At 42.2% G+C, this 16590-nt stretch overlaps 1 protein-coding gene across 6 annotated transcripts in view; it reads right to left on the reverse strand.

Moving 5' to 3' along the window:
* The window catches only part of BNC1 (basonuclin zinc finger protein 1), a 363494-nt gene that overhangs the window by 40474 nt on the left and 306430 nt on the right, over positions 1-16590 (reverse strand). For 2 of the 6 annotated variants that reach the window (XM_077472394.1, XM_077472392.1), the window contains exon 1: positions 8368-8669. The exons of 2 other annotated variants lie outside the window; for them this stretch is intronic. Coding sequence is in view for 1 of the 4 variants with exons in the window: in XM_077472393.1 (XP_077328519.1) it covers positions 8368-8412 (45 nt within the window). In the remaining 3 variants the exon portion in view is untranslated. Of the gene's footprint in view, positions 1-8367; positions 8674-16590 lie in introns of those variants that run through there. 2 more of the 6 variants (XM_077472391.1, XM_077472393.1) reach the window with 2 other exon arrangements.

Genomic DNA, 16590 nt, shown 5'->3' on the forward strand with positions numbered 1-16590 from the left:
TTAAAAGGGTTGTAAAGCCTAAACATTTTTCACCCAATTCATTCCCTGCATTTGTATCGGTACCCATACCCTTCTTATACGTACCTGAGCCCGAGCTTGATCCAGCTCTGTGTCTGTTTGCAGAGGCTCTCTCCTCTTCTCCCCACTCTCACAGGCTTTGCTGATAGCAGAGTCAATCATTGGCTCCCCGCTGCTACCTGTCAAATCCTGTGACAAGGGAGAGGAGGCAGGGTGGAGTCCCGCTGTCTATGTCTATGGACACAGACAGTGTGGCTTGGGATTGAGCTCACAGGTGTACCAACATATGAAGCAGCTTCCTATTGTGGCACCAAAAAGAGAAGGAGCCAGGAGTGACAGGCAAGGGACCCCAGAAGAGGAGGATTGGCGCTGCTGTGTTACACAAAACCATTACACAGAGCAGGTAACATATTGTTATTTTAAAAGAAAAAAACATTTGACTTTACAAAAGATTTACATGGTTTGTCTCCACTCTCTAATAAATCTGCAGGACAGTTTGGTCTTTTAATCAACAGACTTACTGGTTCAATCACCAGGTGAAATTAAAAGGAAATAGAAGAAAGAAAGCCTTAAAAGCAAACTAATGCAGCGATCACATGTAAGAATTGGTAAGCTGCAATATATAAATGGTTGCTTTTGGGTTTATTACCACTTTAACCAATATCAGATTTTTTTCTATATTATTGGAAAATTGTTCTCTGCAGATGATCACTTTGTGACTTTTTTTAAAAATATACTGGTCAGTATAAAAAATATTGACTTCTGTTCAAAAGCAATTGGAAACAATGATCAATTATTTAAAATTGTGTGAACTGCATACAAAGATCCCAGATATGTCCTATTTCAGTGATGGTGAACCTCTGCACCCCAGATGTTTTGGAACTACATTCCCCATGATGCCCGTGCACTGTGCAATGTAGCTGAGCATCATGGGAAATGTAGTTCCAAAACATCTGGGGTGTCAAGGTTTGCCATCACTGTCCTTTTTGTTTTTATGTTTTCTGTCAGCTCTTTTCATCCTAACTGTGGTACCCAACGTCAGTAAGTAGACCTTCCTGCACTTTCCATGCTGTTGTGTACCTGAACCACACCAACATCCCTAGTAGGTCTAAACAGCGTAATCTCAGCTACGAGTATTGGACATTGCGTAGCCCATGGATTTCCTTAATTGCCAAATCTATGTAGCATGTCCATTTCATGCATGATCACTTTCACGTGTTGCAATCACAGATTCAGCACATCTCAGGCATTTCTTCTCGGTGAGATCCTCGTCCCAGGCTGTATAGGAAGGAGTACATTGCGTTAGACCCTCCGCACAGTCCATGATGACCTCACTGGTGTCAGTCGGTGGAAGCTCTCGTTTCATCATACTTGCTCATAAATTAGCCACTTGGACATGAAGTGGGAAGCCGGGAACCTCAACACGAATCATACCACACTCCCATTGAACTTTCCTTACTGACACATAGGCAGGCCAGACATCGGTACAATAAATTCATATCTACTGAGTGTTCCCACTCAGGAAATTATCTGCAGGCATTTGGTGCTACAATAGTCACTCCGTGTATATTAAAAAGAAGCCACTGCAGACAAATGACTCAAATATGTGAATAGACTGAGGGGGGGAAATAAACTTCCCATTAGTGATTGTATTACTTCTGGCTCAATCATCAGCTATGACAGCAGTTAGATGTCAGGGGCAGTTTGCCTGGTTTTATTCCATTCTATAGATCAGCTTTTCCCAACACAGGGAAACTCATACAATTATTTATATATTTTTTTATTTTTTAAAAATCAGTCTATTTGCAGCTCATAGTATATTTGTATAATGATCAGTGGGGAGAATGCTCTCTACTTTTGTGTTTATTGAAGAAAGTCCCCCCACCCCCCTTGGGCTTCTTTCACATTAGTAGTGCTGCTTTCCACCCTCTGAAAGGCGATTCATTGTGGATCCCTTTCAGAGGGCGGTATAGCAGCAGCTGACAGGCATTCAGGAGATGTGACTGGCGCCTCCTGAACACCTCCTTTATTTTTAAATTGTCAAGTGGGAATTTTACATTGTGGGACTGCGCTAAAAGTGTTTGGCTCATGGTTGCAGTGCGGTTTCATTAAAGCGAAGTTCCACCCAAAAGTGGAAGCTCTGCTTATCTGCCACCTCCCCACATTTGGCACCTTTCAGGGGTAAGGGCTGGGGGGGGGGGGGGGAACGGGTACCTGTTTTTGACAGGTACCCATCCCCACTTGCGGGAGACTGTGCCGTACCTCAGAAGCTCGGCCCCCCTCCTCCTTCCTCAGTTAGAAAGCGCAGTGTGCTTTGCACATGCGAAACAGGGAAGCGGCTGTGAAGCCTGAAAGCTTTCACTGCCGGTTTCTCTTACCACGAATGGAGGCGGCCAGGAGCGCAGAAGAGGGATTCGAGAAAGGATCGGGACTGCTCTGTGCAAAACCACTGCACAGAGGAGGCAAGTATAACATATTTGTTCTTTTTAAATAAAAAAAAAAATGAGACTTCAGTATCACTTTAAGCTTGCCATAGAGGAGTCAGAGTTTTTTTTTTGTTCAACCAGTGAGTTAAAAAAAAAAAAAAAAAAAAAAATATGACACGATCCTCCCTGCTGAGCTACTGTATTCTGACAGTGGGGATACTTCCCCACTGCTCATCATGCATACATTTTCCAACACAGCACATGTACAGAAGTCAATCAGTAGATCAATTTCTGTACAACCACAGAGGCCATACATGGATCAAAATTTGTCTGGTCCCTGCTGAACTGGCAGAATTTTGATTCCTGTATGGCTGACTTAAAGCCTAGAGAACCAGATATCAGGTTTTATCTTTGCAGCAAAGGTTTGAAAAGCCAACAGCAGACATTGGACAACAATTTTTCTTTTGCGTCAGCCTATATCCATCCACCCCCATGGACTTTGTTTTCTAGTTACAAGTGTTGCCATAGGACACTGTGCATCAACGGAACACAATGTAGTTTGCTACGAACAGAAATCATGTTCAGAAGCTTCAGTTTGTTTTTAATTACCCTCCACGTGATTGGATGTTCAAAGAAAACACAGATACGTTTCTATTTAGTAAATCACACGAGCGATTTTGCCATTAGCGACAAAATGCCAGTGACAGGAGCGCCAAGATGTCTGTCGCTATGGAATTGCTCCTTCCTTGCCAGTTGAAGCAGCTGAATTGCTCCCTTCTGGCTCTGAATGCTGCTGAATCCTGTTTGATGAGTGACGCTTCTAAACAGGGAGCAATTTCACAGGAACAGGACACATACACTATACAATCAGATTCTACAAACTTCCTTAGATCAACCATCAACTATGTAGTACATGGCCTTCCTGATTTGATAAACCGAATGGGCTGTTTTAGGTGTGTCCTTCTATTACAGTTTTGGTAAATCTAAAAAGATTGTACAATTGAATTGTATAGTGTATGACCAGTCTTATGCCAGTTATGGACATTTCAAATTCCTACTGCACTGATTCAAACCATGTTTTTTTAATTTTGTTTGGGCAGGCACCAAGTTGATCAATGAAAACAATCAAAATCAAATACCCTAGCAATATACAGTGATTATTGCTAGGGGCAACAGCGATAATCGCAAATAAAATCCGGCAGGCTAGGTACACCCAGCCTGTTGGATTTTATTTGCGATTATTGCTATTGCCCCTAGCAATAATCACTGTCTTCTCCCAGCGGGACAGCTTCCCTCACCCCCACCAGGAGAAAAAAATAGCTCAGCGGGGGGATTCCCGCATCAGCATGGTCTGTGTTGATGGGGGAATTGAGCAAATTTGTTTCCCGCAACCCGTGGTTGCAGGAAAGAAATTTGCACTGTGATATTTGATTGTTTTCATGAACAAAGTATCTCAGTGCTGCCAACTTATGCAAAATTATTGATAATATTCAGTACTAGCTGATCGTCTCAGGTCAACTGAATTCAATTGAAATTAAGTTTAAATCGATCAGATGGGAAATGTTGGCTATTCAATTTGTTTACAGACGCAATTGTTTTGATCAAATGGCACATCGATCACATAAAGGAATCAAAGCACGTGTGATCACCATAAAAAATATTGCATAATCTTTGCAAAATCGGATTGCATAGTGTATGGCCAGCTTTAGTGATCCCGCCTCTGACATTTTGCCTCTAGTGACAGAACTGCCCTTGTGACATCATCCACAGCGATTTATGTGAAATGCCGAATGTCTTCTATCATCTGAGTAAAGTGACAAGAATGTCCCTTCAGGCATTTTCAAGCCAGGTGTGGAATATGTTATCAGGTGACAGATCCACAGTTGCCTCTAATGACACTCACACTTACACAGAAAGCTTTTTTCAGTCAATTCAACAAATCTGTGCAACGTGTGGATCCTGATAGAATAGAAATAGAATGAATGGTATAGACAGGCATTAGTATTATGGGTGGGATTACACAACTTGTAAAGAAAGTCTGACTGATCCCCAACTGAAAGGGAAAGAAGGAAGTGACGGTAGACAGACGTCCATCAGACAAGATTAGAAACATAGAAGAGGAACGGCAGAAAAAAAAAAAAGTGGTCCATTGAGTCTGCCCCATTTTTTTTGTCTGACAATAGATCTTGGTTTGTCCCAAGCATGTTTCAAGCCATTTACTGTTGACTGTCTCACTACCTCTGCTGGAAGTCTATTCCAAGCATCAACTACCCTTTCAGCATGTATATATATATATCTCAGAGATAGAGATAGCGATATCTCTAATATATATATATATATATATCTCATAGATAGCGATATCTCTAATATATATATATATCCTTCTGATGTATTTCCCCCCTTCATGTATTAAAGGTTTCAACAAGGTCCCCCTTTCCCTTCTTTCCTCCAGTCTATCTAAGGAGCGAGCAACAAAGGGTGGCTACGGTCTTACATACAGTGGTACCATGGAGAATGGATGTAGCCACCCTCCAACAGGAAGTCGGGTCACAGCAGCGAAAAAGGAATTTGGAGATTTGGAGGAGTCTGAGCGCAATACAAGGGACTTTTTTTGTTAGTGGATAATATTCGCTTCGATAGTTTTTATAAAAAATGCATTTTATTTTCATTTTACAGAAGAAGCACTTTTGTAAGCCCTTCCTCAGTAAACAGATAATGTTTGCCTCCTTTGTAAAGCTTTTTAATAAAAAAGGAGAGTTAGCCGGTTGTCTTTGAAATTCTGAATTTGGCTGCACCAAAAATAAATGACATGTGGATGGAGACCTCTTCACATATCAGGATAAATAGCTATCCCACAGGAAGGACATAACACATAGAGAGCAATGGGGGTGCTTTACTAAAGGCAAATAGACTGTTCACTTTGCAAGGAAATTTTCCCCATAGTTTGGAGAATGAGGTGACGCTCCTTTGATTTCCATAAGGCACCGAAAATGCTGTTTTTTTTCCTTGCAAAGTGAAATTTCACCGCATTCACCAAGCTCCTTACAAAGTGAAAATTTGCCTTTAGTAACTCAACCTCATTGTTCTGTACGTGTTATGTGGTTCCTGTGAGACCTGACATTTATCCTGGAGAGAAGAAGTAGACCAAGTGGGGAGATTTACTACAACTGGAGAGTCCAAAATCTGGTGCAGCTCTGCATAGAAACCAATCAGCTTCCTTGTTTTATTGTCAAAGCTTAATGGAACAATCTTAAGTTTTAAGCTAATTGGCTACCATGCACAGCTGCACCAAGTTTTGAACTCTCCAGTTTTAAGATATCATCCCCAATGGGGTTGATTTATTAAAAGGTAAATAGGCTGTTCACTTTGCAAGGGAATTTGCACTTTGTAGGGGATATTTCCGCAGAGCTTATTAAATGTGGTGAAATTTCACTTTGTAAAGAATACCCAAACTCCGGCAAAGAAAAAAAAACAAAATATTTGCATGCACATGATTGCTTGATGGAAGTCAGCAGAGCTTCACCTCATTTACTAAGCTCTGGGGAAATGCCCCTTGCAACGTGAACAGTCTATTTGCCTTTAGTAAATAAATCCCAGTCTGTATGATGCAGATACCTGAGCAGGTAACCATCTATCCATCACTTGGATGGGCCCGGTCTAGACCAATGTTAGCTGGGGCCTTATACAGCTCAGCAATGGGCCATACGCCGGTATGCCATACATTACACAGATGCCTACTGAGATCTGTCAAGGATCTGTTGATTGCTTTGAAGTTCACACTGCCATTTCAAGAAGAAAGAAAAGTGTGGAGGAAGGATGTCTCAAATACCTAGATATAATCTTTACACTACACCAATTATTATAGTTAACTTCATTTTTTTTTCAATGTAAAAGGAACACAAAAATGTGTCTTAATGCATGTACCGACATCACGATCTACACGTCATACCAATACTTCCACAAGCATTTTATATAACTGAACACATGCGCAAGCTGTCAACTACCCCCGCGCTCAAGAAGATTACATTCAGAAAAGGTTCTGTGTTTAAAAATTTGGTATAAGCCGCTTATCAATTGCCAAAGTTTAAACAAGTTGTGAAGAGATGCTAAAGTTAGGTTCAGTAAGTTAAGTATGCAATTACATTGTTTGCAGAGTTAATGAAAGGGGCCACTGTGCTGAGCAACTGCGAAGATCTGCCCAAACTATGTCAGAGGTCAGGCAGGGCCACTGTATGTTGAATTTCGTACATGTTGGGACCCATTTTTTGTCCTTTGCCAGCGTTGTCAGACGACACCTACACGTCAGAACATCTATTAACCCCTCCGGCGCCTGCGCCGCGCTAAGAAATGACCCAAAGGCAGGATCTTGCCACGGGGGATTCTGTACCTTTTCTAATGAGTATCAAACCAATTGTGTCTTAACTAAATAAAACAAATCGTAGTTAATAAAAAAAAAAAAAATAATTGGTTGGTTTAAAACCAGATCTGCACATAGGTAAAAAAAAAAAAAAAAGTGACATTATCTGCTGTAGCCTATAATAAAGCGAAAAGATGAGACAGTGGCAGCTCAGTGGTAAGAAAAGAGGAGCAGTAGAGAAGAACATGTTTCTACACTGCCTTTGAGAAAGTTTGGCTCCCAGCTATGCACTGATTAATATCAGATCTCCTCCTTTACTTGCCTCTTGACAATCGTGTCACATCTGGCTGACAAATCCTTACAAGCTTATCCAAACCCAGGCAGCCCAGATCATGCTCCAGGACTTGCTAGAAGGAAGCAGCAACACCAGCCCCGTACTGATGTGCCATCATGAAACTAATGAAGCTGACTTCACTTGTAGAAGGCAGAAACACGACGCGGCGCAACATGCCTGCAGGTCCCCGCAACGTAGATGTTAGCTCACCCAACACATAAAGACAACAAAAAGCTTTCCAGTTCAAGGAGCCAAAACAGCCACACGATTCCGAGCATTGTGAAAAAAAAAAAAAAGGAGATAATCGCAGATTAACATAGGAGCGGAAAGACACCTAGATGAAGAGTAAAAAAAAAAAAAAAAAAAAAGGGGGAGAGCTTGCACTTTCCATCGCCAGCATTACGTCAAACGAAGAAAATGGTCCGGGCGCACCTATCTTAATGGATATTGCATAGTTAAAGCCATCTATCAGTGTTATCGATCGTTCTGTACCAAGTTCAGTGGAAAGATTGGTTTCCTATCCACAACTACAGGAAAAGCTTAACATAAAAAAAATAAAAGAGTGGAAAAAAAAAAGCCACTCGACACGTTTTCCCATAAAATAGCAGCTTTTTAAAAATTAATAACATGCACTTGTGAACAGCATCTATTCCGTCAATTAGAAGGTTACGGCGACGGGACGTTGTAGAGGATCCCAGGATTCATCATCCTCATCTTCATCACAGGGCTTTCAATGTAAAAAGGGACCTGACGACTAATAGGGTGCACTGGGGGGGGACGATGGCGCTCGTCAATTACAGCGCAAGGCTGTATGCATAATTTACACGCACTGATCACCGGCCACTAATCATCCTAAGGAGGGCTTTAGGAAAATTGTTTTTACAGCCGGCTGCTAAGAGCTTTCCTGCATCACAACAGGAACTTGCTTAAAGCACTTTGTCCACAACTCTACTTTAAAAGTTACATTTGTTGCATTAGCGGCTATCGGTCGGAAAGGTTTCCATGTATAGAATGCAAGGAACGCAATTATCATTTTTAATGCATCATTTTGTAAGGACGCTGCGCAAACTGTTGGCACTATATAAATCACAAAAAAGAATAATAATAAAAAAAAAAATATATAATTGCAAATTAAATACACACAAAAAAAAAAAAAGATAAATACATTTAGATATATAAAATAAGATTGCAATGCATGGAAAATAAGACATAAGAATGAAAAGTTCCCTTACTTTGTCCATCGCTAGAGAGAAATCATATCCCAGGCAGTTCCTCATTCCCTCAATGAGTACTCCAGCTATGCACTTGAAGCGCACTCCTGTCTGTACAAGTACTAGGAGAGAACATCACACGCCTTCTTAGCCTTGTCTGACTAGGAGCACCTCTAGGTCTGATGAATACTAAGCCTGTACACAGGGAGTGGAATGAGATCCTCCCACTTGGTGCTCTGTGGGCCCTCCAAGTTTGTGTCTGCCTGGCTCACCTCTGCAGCATGCTCTCACCTCGCTGCCCTGCCTGCTCTGTTCCAGCATGCCCTCCCAGTCACAGGGCAGTCCCCTCACAGCTGGCTGGAAGAGGCCATGACACTCATCTTTCACAGACATTTGATCAAAAGGAATCACAGAAGCTTGAGGCACTCCTGATGTAGTCGAAGGAGATTCTACCTCACTTCTGGCAGCCTAAGTAATGCATTAAATCAATGCAGCTGACCTAAGGCCACTGACAGTTGTTTTTTTTTTTTTTTTGCTAAAAACAGAATTGTCTGTGTAGAAAGCAGTGGACCTATTTGTGAGCGGAATCAAGCAGAACATTCAACGCAGCTTAGGAAATAAAAATAACTTTAATTGAAGAATAAATGTCCGATTTGAACCATACACTAGTCGATTTTTTTGATTGTACGTTCATACGAACATTCTCGACTTGGCAGACGTCACTTTAGGCCTCGTACACTGCTGCTGGTAAATGGACGTTTAGGCTTAACGTATACGGCATGTTTTTACAACCTCTCCTGAACAATTTAACTTGACAGATAGTAACCCACATTTCAAATGCATTTGAAAAAAAACATTTTTTTTCTTTTTCAAAATATCTTATGTGACCATGTACACAGCCTTGTTTATTGTCGTTTGTAGGCAGTTGCGTTTAAACAGCGTTTCATTCGAAAGCAAAAAAATGGGTTTAGGCGCCGAAGATTTCTGCATTTCAGACGCCAAACTCGGCGGTACCGGCGTTTAGACGCGTTTCGTTTATAGGCGTTTTTCGCCATTTAAAAAAAAATATTTATTTTTTTAGAAACGCTTCTAAACGCAGCATGTAAACGCGGCAAAACAACGTTTTAAATGTGGGTTACTATCGGTCAAGTTAAAGCGTTCAGGAGAGGTTGTAAAAATGTGTACATGAAGCCTTAGGAGCAGTTGGGCTTGTTTTTCAGCTGCTCCTGAACTCTCCACTGTGTTATCTTATCAGTACATGTACACAGGGTCGTTTATAGTCTTTTCTACGCAGTTAGGTTTACAAGCATTTAGCCTCATTTCATTTATAGGCGTTTTTAATGATGGAAAACATGTTTGACTATTTTCACTGTAAAAAAAACGCTTCTAGACGTAAACATGGCTAAATGCATGTAAAACGCGATATGTAAACATGGCACAATGGACATTTTTACATTTCGGTTAGTAGCTGTGAAGTTAAATCTTTCAGGAGAGGTTAAAAAATGTCCCTTGTATAAAAGTACTTCAGAATTGGTATTTTTTTGGTGGTATTTGATCAATGGATTTTTTATTTTTTATAATATGACACAAAAAAGACCAAAAATGTTGAAAAAATATTTCTGCCATGAAACACATCCAATAAAAAATACCAAACTAAAATCGAATTTCTTCATAAATGTAGGCCAAAATGTATTCTGCTACATGTCTTGGTAAAAAAAAAAAAAAAAAAAATCACCATAAATGTATATTTATGGGTTTGTGTGAAAGTTATACCATCTACAAGCAATGGTACATATACTGGAATTTTTTTTTTTATACTAGTAATGGCGGTGATCAGCTACTTATAGTGGGGGAGCGATAGTGCTGCAGGCAATCTGACACTGACACTGGGGGGGTACTGACTAACTTCTTCCACTTACATCACCAGTGAATCAAATACAGGGATCGGTGCTAATACTGTACACTGTTGTGATAATACTATACATTGCCACTGTACTAATGACACTGACTGGGAAAGTGTTAACGTCTAGGGTGATCAAGGGGGAAACAGAGAACATTCCCTCTGTACCGAGCTCTGTGTAGATTGTCAACAAAGGGCTCTAGGCTGTGATTGGACACAGCCGATTAGCAGGTCCCGGGCAGGAATCATTGGAAGGGACCTGCTGAATATGTCCTGCTGTGTTCAATCACAGCAGAGCCGGTGGGCAGGGGTGCACGTGCCCTGAACACAGAAGAAATCCAAGATGTACAGGTACGTAATTGGCCTTGTCACAGTATGATGTATTGCGGCAAATTGACAAGTGGATAAGGGTAGTAAAACCCCATGGTTTAGCTGCCTTTTTACTGCCCCTCAACTGCTCCCCTTTTGCTGCTGAAGCAGCTGAGGTGTCCACATTTCACGGCACTCAATGCTTTGCAGCTGCAGCAGGAATTATACCCCATCGCACTAAGCAGATGGTACTGCCCACAACCATGCACAGTTGCAGCACGGTTGTATTTAGGTGGTTAAAATGGGTGCTGAGAAGACGATACAATGCCTCCTCACCACTTATCTACTGCTCTCTGAAGGGCAATCCAAACAGCAAAGCAGGTGTACACTAGGCCTAACACACATAAAAAAGCTGCACATTTACATGAGGTTTTATGCACGTTTATGTGCACTTTTCTGCATAGCTTTCTTTTTCAAAGACATTTTTTACCTGACCTAATTTTCATGGTTGAGAGGCGTGTGTTGTGGTGAAATTATGCATGTTTATATTAGGGTGACCACATTTCAAACTACCATTCAAGGATGACCCCCACCACCCCCCCTTCCCAAAAAAAGGATGTACATCACGGGGGTCCCCTTAGTCTGCCTATAAAGTGGTGCATCTGTATCATGCATAGAACATGCTACAGAAAAAAATAACATTTCTAAAGAAAAAAAAGTCACATCACATTTAAATTGACTCGCAGTGGCAATTGCCAGCACCCGGCTATTGAAAAAAAAATTAAGTAAAAAAATAAGCAGCGAGCGAGCGCCCCCCCCCCCCCCCCCCATCCTGAACCATACCAAGCCACATACCCTTAACATACCCTTAACATGGGAGGGTGCTTTGGGGCAGGGAGGCCCTCCCCCCACCCAAAGCACCTTTCCCCCATGTTGATGGGGACAAGGGTCTCAGGCAGGGTGCTTATCAGAATCTGGAAGAATCCCCCAGATCCTGGCCCCCCCAATGTGAATGAGTATGGGATACATAGTACTCCTACCCATTCACCAAAAAAGTGTCAATAAGTAATAAAAACTGTTTTTGACATTACCTTTATTAAAAAAATAAAAAAACAATGTCCCCCGATGTAAATCCATTGGTAATCACGCCGCCTGCCTCAAAAATGCTCCTGCCGTCAATGAAGGCTGGCCGCCTACTGCAGGCTCCGATGTTTGACAGTTCTTATATAGGTAAGGAGGGGCCACCCCCCATGTGATGTAACAGACTGGTGCATGCTGGGTCGATGACAGCACAAGGGGGCAGTGCCACCAGGTGACGTTGCCAGGTGGCCCTGCCTCTTACCTATATAAGAATTGTCGAACGGCGGAGCCTGCAGTAGGCGGCCAGCCTTCAAGGATGGTGGGAGTGTTTTTTTTCCCCGGGTGCAGCAGGTGGTGTCATTGACAATAGATTTACATTGGGGGCTCATTGTTGTCTTTATTTTTTAATAAAGGAATTGTCAAAAATTGTCTGTGTTTTTATGTACCCCATACACATTCACATGGGGGGGGGGATCTGGGGGCCCACATACCCCAACAACCACAGTCCAGGGTTGTGGGGAAGAAACCCCCCTGCCCGAAGCACCCCCCATGTTGAGGGTATGTCGCCTGGTATGGTTCAGGAGGAGCGGGAGGGCACTCGCTCTTCCCCCCCTTTCCTGACCTGCCAGGCTGCATGCTTGGATAAAGGTCTGATATGGATTTTAGGGGGCCCCACGCCATTTAAAACAATGTTGGCATGGGGTTCCCCTTTAAATCCAAACCAGACCTGAAGGGTTTGGGATGGACTGGTGGGGGGACTCCACACTGTTTTTTTTTTTCTTTCATTATTCAGCTGTCAGCGGTGAAGCCCATTGACAGCTGATGACTCATCAGTTGTTAATGACGGGGCAGCCGGCTTCACGGCGCTCCTTAATAACCAGCTTTTACTGCGTTCTGATTGGACAAAGCTTTTTAACACAGCATGCATGTAAATGCAATGTAACACAGTGAAAAGTAAAATATAAATTGTTAGTATTTTGACCCCTCCAGGGACCGTCACTTTATAATGAACAACATGAAAATGCATGGATTTACTGAAATAGTGTCGGGTTAAATGGCGCCACCTAAACACAGGTTTCCATTCCAAAGTGGACTCATGGAGTATAAATGGGTAAAAATAAAAATAAAAATCAAGGTCTTTTTTCAAAGAGCCCAATAGTGTCCCTTGATCTACTGAGGCTCTATGTTAACCAGAGGAAACCTCAACTTCACCCTGAAAAGGTTATATCAAACATTGGGTGTAGTAAATCTATAGGCCACCAGGGACAGTGGACGCGAAACCTAGAATCCTAGTATTGGGGACTAGTAATCACACCCATTGCATATTAAATCTCCAAAACGGCGGGAATACAGGAACTGACGAAGTTCCTGTATTTTAGAGGTTTCCTCTGGTTAACATAGAGCCTCAGTAGATCAAGGGACACTATTGGGCTCTTTGAAAAAAGACCTTGATTTTTATTTTTATTTTTACCCATTTATACTCCATGAGTCCACTTTGGAATGGAAACCTGTGTTTAGGTGGCGCCATTTAACCCGACACTATTTCAGTAAATCCACTCTTAAAAGGAATCTTATTAAGGGATCCTCCTTTTTTCCGGGTGGCAGCAGCCTATGTAGTGTTTTACATACAGGTATACTATATCTATACAGAGGTTTTATTTTTATTTTTATTTATCTGGCTTAAGCTACTCCCGGTGGTGAATAGCGCGGTTTTTCTACTTTTACTAACATGAAAATGCATGCCAACGCACATAAAAACACTACGTAACGCAATGCACATGAAAATGCACATTAAATGCACATGCATTTTTGATGCATTGCAGTGAGTTTTTATGTGCAGTATGATGTGAAAGGACCTTAAAGCTACATTTACCCTAGCCTGCATGATAAAACGTAGCATTTTACTGTGTAGGCCAATTAACCTTATTTGAAGTGTCACACTTCATTCATGTCACTGCAAAGCAACAATTATTTGAGCAGTTATAGAACCTCTGAATGACCCTGGACGCAGTAAGTGTGCATCCAGTGTTGACATTTCTCCAGAGTTTTGGCCTGCACACAAACTGGTTGCAGCTAATCGGTAAAACTAGCCATACACAATTCAAGTCTCGGCTGGGTTCAGCAGGGATCGGCTGAGATTTGAACCATTTATGGGCAAGCTGAATGTACTCAAATTGATTGTTCGATCAACTTGTGTACAACCAGCCTGTCGGATTTTATATGCGATATTATAGCTGTTAGCAGTAATCACTGTGTTCTCCCAGCTTGGATGGCTCCCTGCCAGGAGAACACAATGGCTCTGCAGGAGAAATTCTCCCATCAACACTGTCTGTGTTGATGGGGAATCGAGCCCTGGTTGCAGGAAATAAAATCTCCTCAACTATGGCAGGCTTAAAGTATAACTAAAAGGCTAAACTTTTTTTGTTTTGGAAAGAGTGGAGAGGGATTAGAGCCCCTGTCAGTTTTTATTGCAGTCTGTATCCCCGTTAAGGAGATTCCCCCTCTCTATTTGTCCTGTTTACCATTATCATTGAAAGTGAAAGTAAAAGAAAACCCCAAATTTTGGGTTGTCCCCAGAAAAGTAATAGAGGGGAAATCTTCCAATGAGTACAATATTTCTGGTGACCTGGGGCCCCCCAAGAAATTCCCTTCATTTGCAGAGATTTCCTCTCACTTCCTGTTTGGACTATGGGACAGGAAGTGAAGGGAAATTTCTGCAATGGGACAGATGGTGAAAAAAAAATCTGGGAGGTTTTAACCCTCCCTTGCTCTATCCTAAATGAAAAAAAAAATTTTTGCCCATAGTTCTACCATAAGTGTGTATGCGGCCATAAAGTGTTGCTACATCAAGAAGTGGCATCAATCACAGGCTTTTAATGTAAAGGATTATTTAATTGGGACAGGTGCTCTTTAAAGTGTCACTGCTGTTATTGCACTATGGAATTGATTACATGTTATCAACTAGATAGGTGATGTTACTAGTATTCTGTAAACTTACATGCGGATTCGTTGGACTTTTCTTTTACCGTAAATAGAAGACAGGTTGTGTTTCACATGATTCAAAAATACAACTAGTTTTCTGGAAAAGCCAACAGGATATGGCTAGTTTACAATTAATTTACATTATGAGCCCATAAACTCCTTTCTAGCATAGTGCACATAACATTAACATGCGTGTTACTGCAACACACGTTAACACCTGTGTCATGCACATTGCGGTGCCACTCTTTTTCAATGGCACCCCAATGCAAAAACCCATTGCACCTCATACGTTCCAGCACACCACAACACATAGTAACGTGAGTTTTGATGTATCAAAACCGAAAAAAAGCATAATTTTCTTGCAGAATTGGGGTTTCTGGTTTGATTCCCAGGCAGGATGCCATCTGCATGGAGTTTGCATGTTCTCCCTGTGCTTGCATGGGTTTCCTCCAGATATTTTGGTTTCCTCCCAGGCATGCTGTTAGGTTAATTGGCTCCTGTCTAAATTGGCCCTAGTAGGTGTATGCACATTTTTGCATGCATGACAGCAGGGCCATCTTTAATAATTATTGGACCCTGGGCAAAAATCCCCCCCCCCCCCCCCCCATGAAATTTTGCTCTCCACCTGCTCTGAGACATACAATAAATAGCAGCTAGACATAAAATAAGTTTACTGTATCAGATCAGGCAGCGATTGCGTTTGGTTGCCAGAGGTTACAGTGTATCATTACCGCTTACTGACTGGTTGTCAGAGGATACAGCACATTATTTCTGCTTGTTATACTTTAATACTGCTCACTGATTGGTTGCTATAGGTTACAGCACATCTTCTCCTCACTGCAGGGGGGTATGATATACATATGAATGCTGCCTTTATTTACATATCAATGCCGCCGGCCTCAGCTATTTACATGTAGCACTGTCCCCCGAAGGAGCTGCTGGTTTTATTTGGGCTTACTGTCACCTTAATTGTTTGCTTCTCCGCCTTGGGGTTCCCATGGTAGATGGCCCAAAGAATGTGGAAACTGACACTGAATCCTCTTTTGTGTTATTTATTTAGAACAAAGCAAAATCTCTCAATAAAGGGTAGAGTGTTAGGAGTGAGTTCAGGCACTTAGATTGCAAGATGGAAGTCTTTAGAGAAAATCCAGAGAATAAAAACTGTTTCACAACTGGATTTAACAACCCCCGGATAGACCTCTCTTACTAGGCCTAGCAGCCTGTGGGGTGTGGGGTGTTCGACAAAGTCTCTGCCACAAACTTGTAATATACACTTGAGCATTACTGAGGGATGTGAATAAATTTAAAGAACTGATCTACGTTACCAGTATCTCTCAGCCAACCTAGCGATACCATAATAGTGTTGATCCAGGTTGCGTCCTTCAACTAAGCCTCCAGGCTCCTTCAGAGAAACCAGCCTTGTGCACGATCTTCTCCTGAAGAGTCCTCCCCTGGGGTTCTTCAGTTCCTTGGCCTATCCCTTCAGATGAGATGGCACAGGACCACCCTTGGATCGGTAGGCCCCAAAACTCACTCGGGCCTGTCCCTGCAGTAGCGTTGCCTTGGGCCAGTGGGTCCCGAGACTCATGATGCATGGTTCAGCACCCCAGGCCAGAAGGGCCATGTGGCTGGGTCAGGAGGACCACCAGAACCAAACAGACAGAAAAGAATCTCCCCGCCAACGTGGCATCGGTACCTTAAATACCACCCCCCAGAATGCACAGCAGGAAAACACTCCCACTGGGCTGGTTCTGAGAGAATAGTGGCATTCAATACACCCAGCTAGACTGCATTTCTACTCTTGCCAGCTGCGACAGTGACACCTACGGTCAAGGAGAACCCAGTGCAACCCATCTGGAAATTTAGAGAATTAGTCTCGAAGCCCAACTGTGACTTCAGGCACCTTAACTTTTCAAAAACCATAGCGCCTGCTCGTCAGGAGCCAGCGCTACATACATATGAATGGTGCTGCT

The sequence above is a fragment of the Lithobates pipiens genome, unplaced genomic scaffold, assembly GCF_037356315.1.
Source record: "Lithobates pipiens isolate NorthernLeopardFrog02 unplaced genomic scaffold, aLitPip1_a1.2 Scaffold_8, whole genome shotgun sequence".
Classification (NCBI taxonomy): Eukaryota; Metazoa; Chordata; class Amphibia; order Anura; family Ranidae; genus Lithobates; species Lithobates pipiens.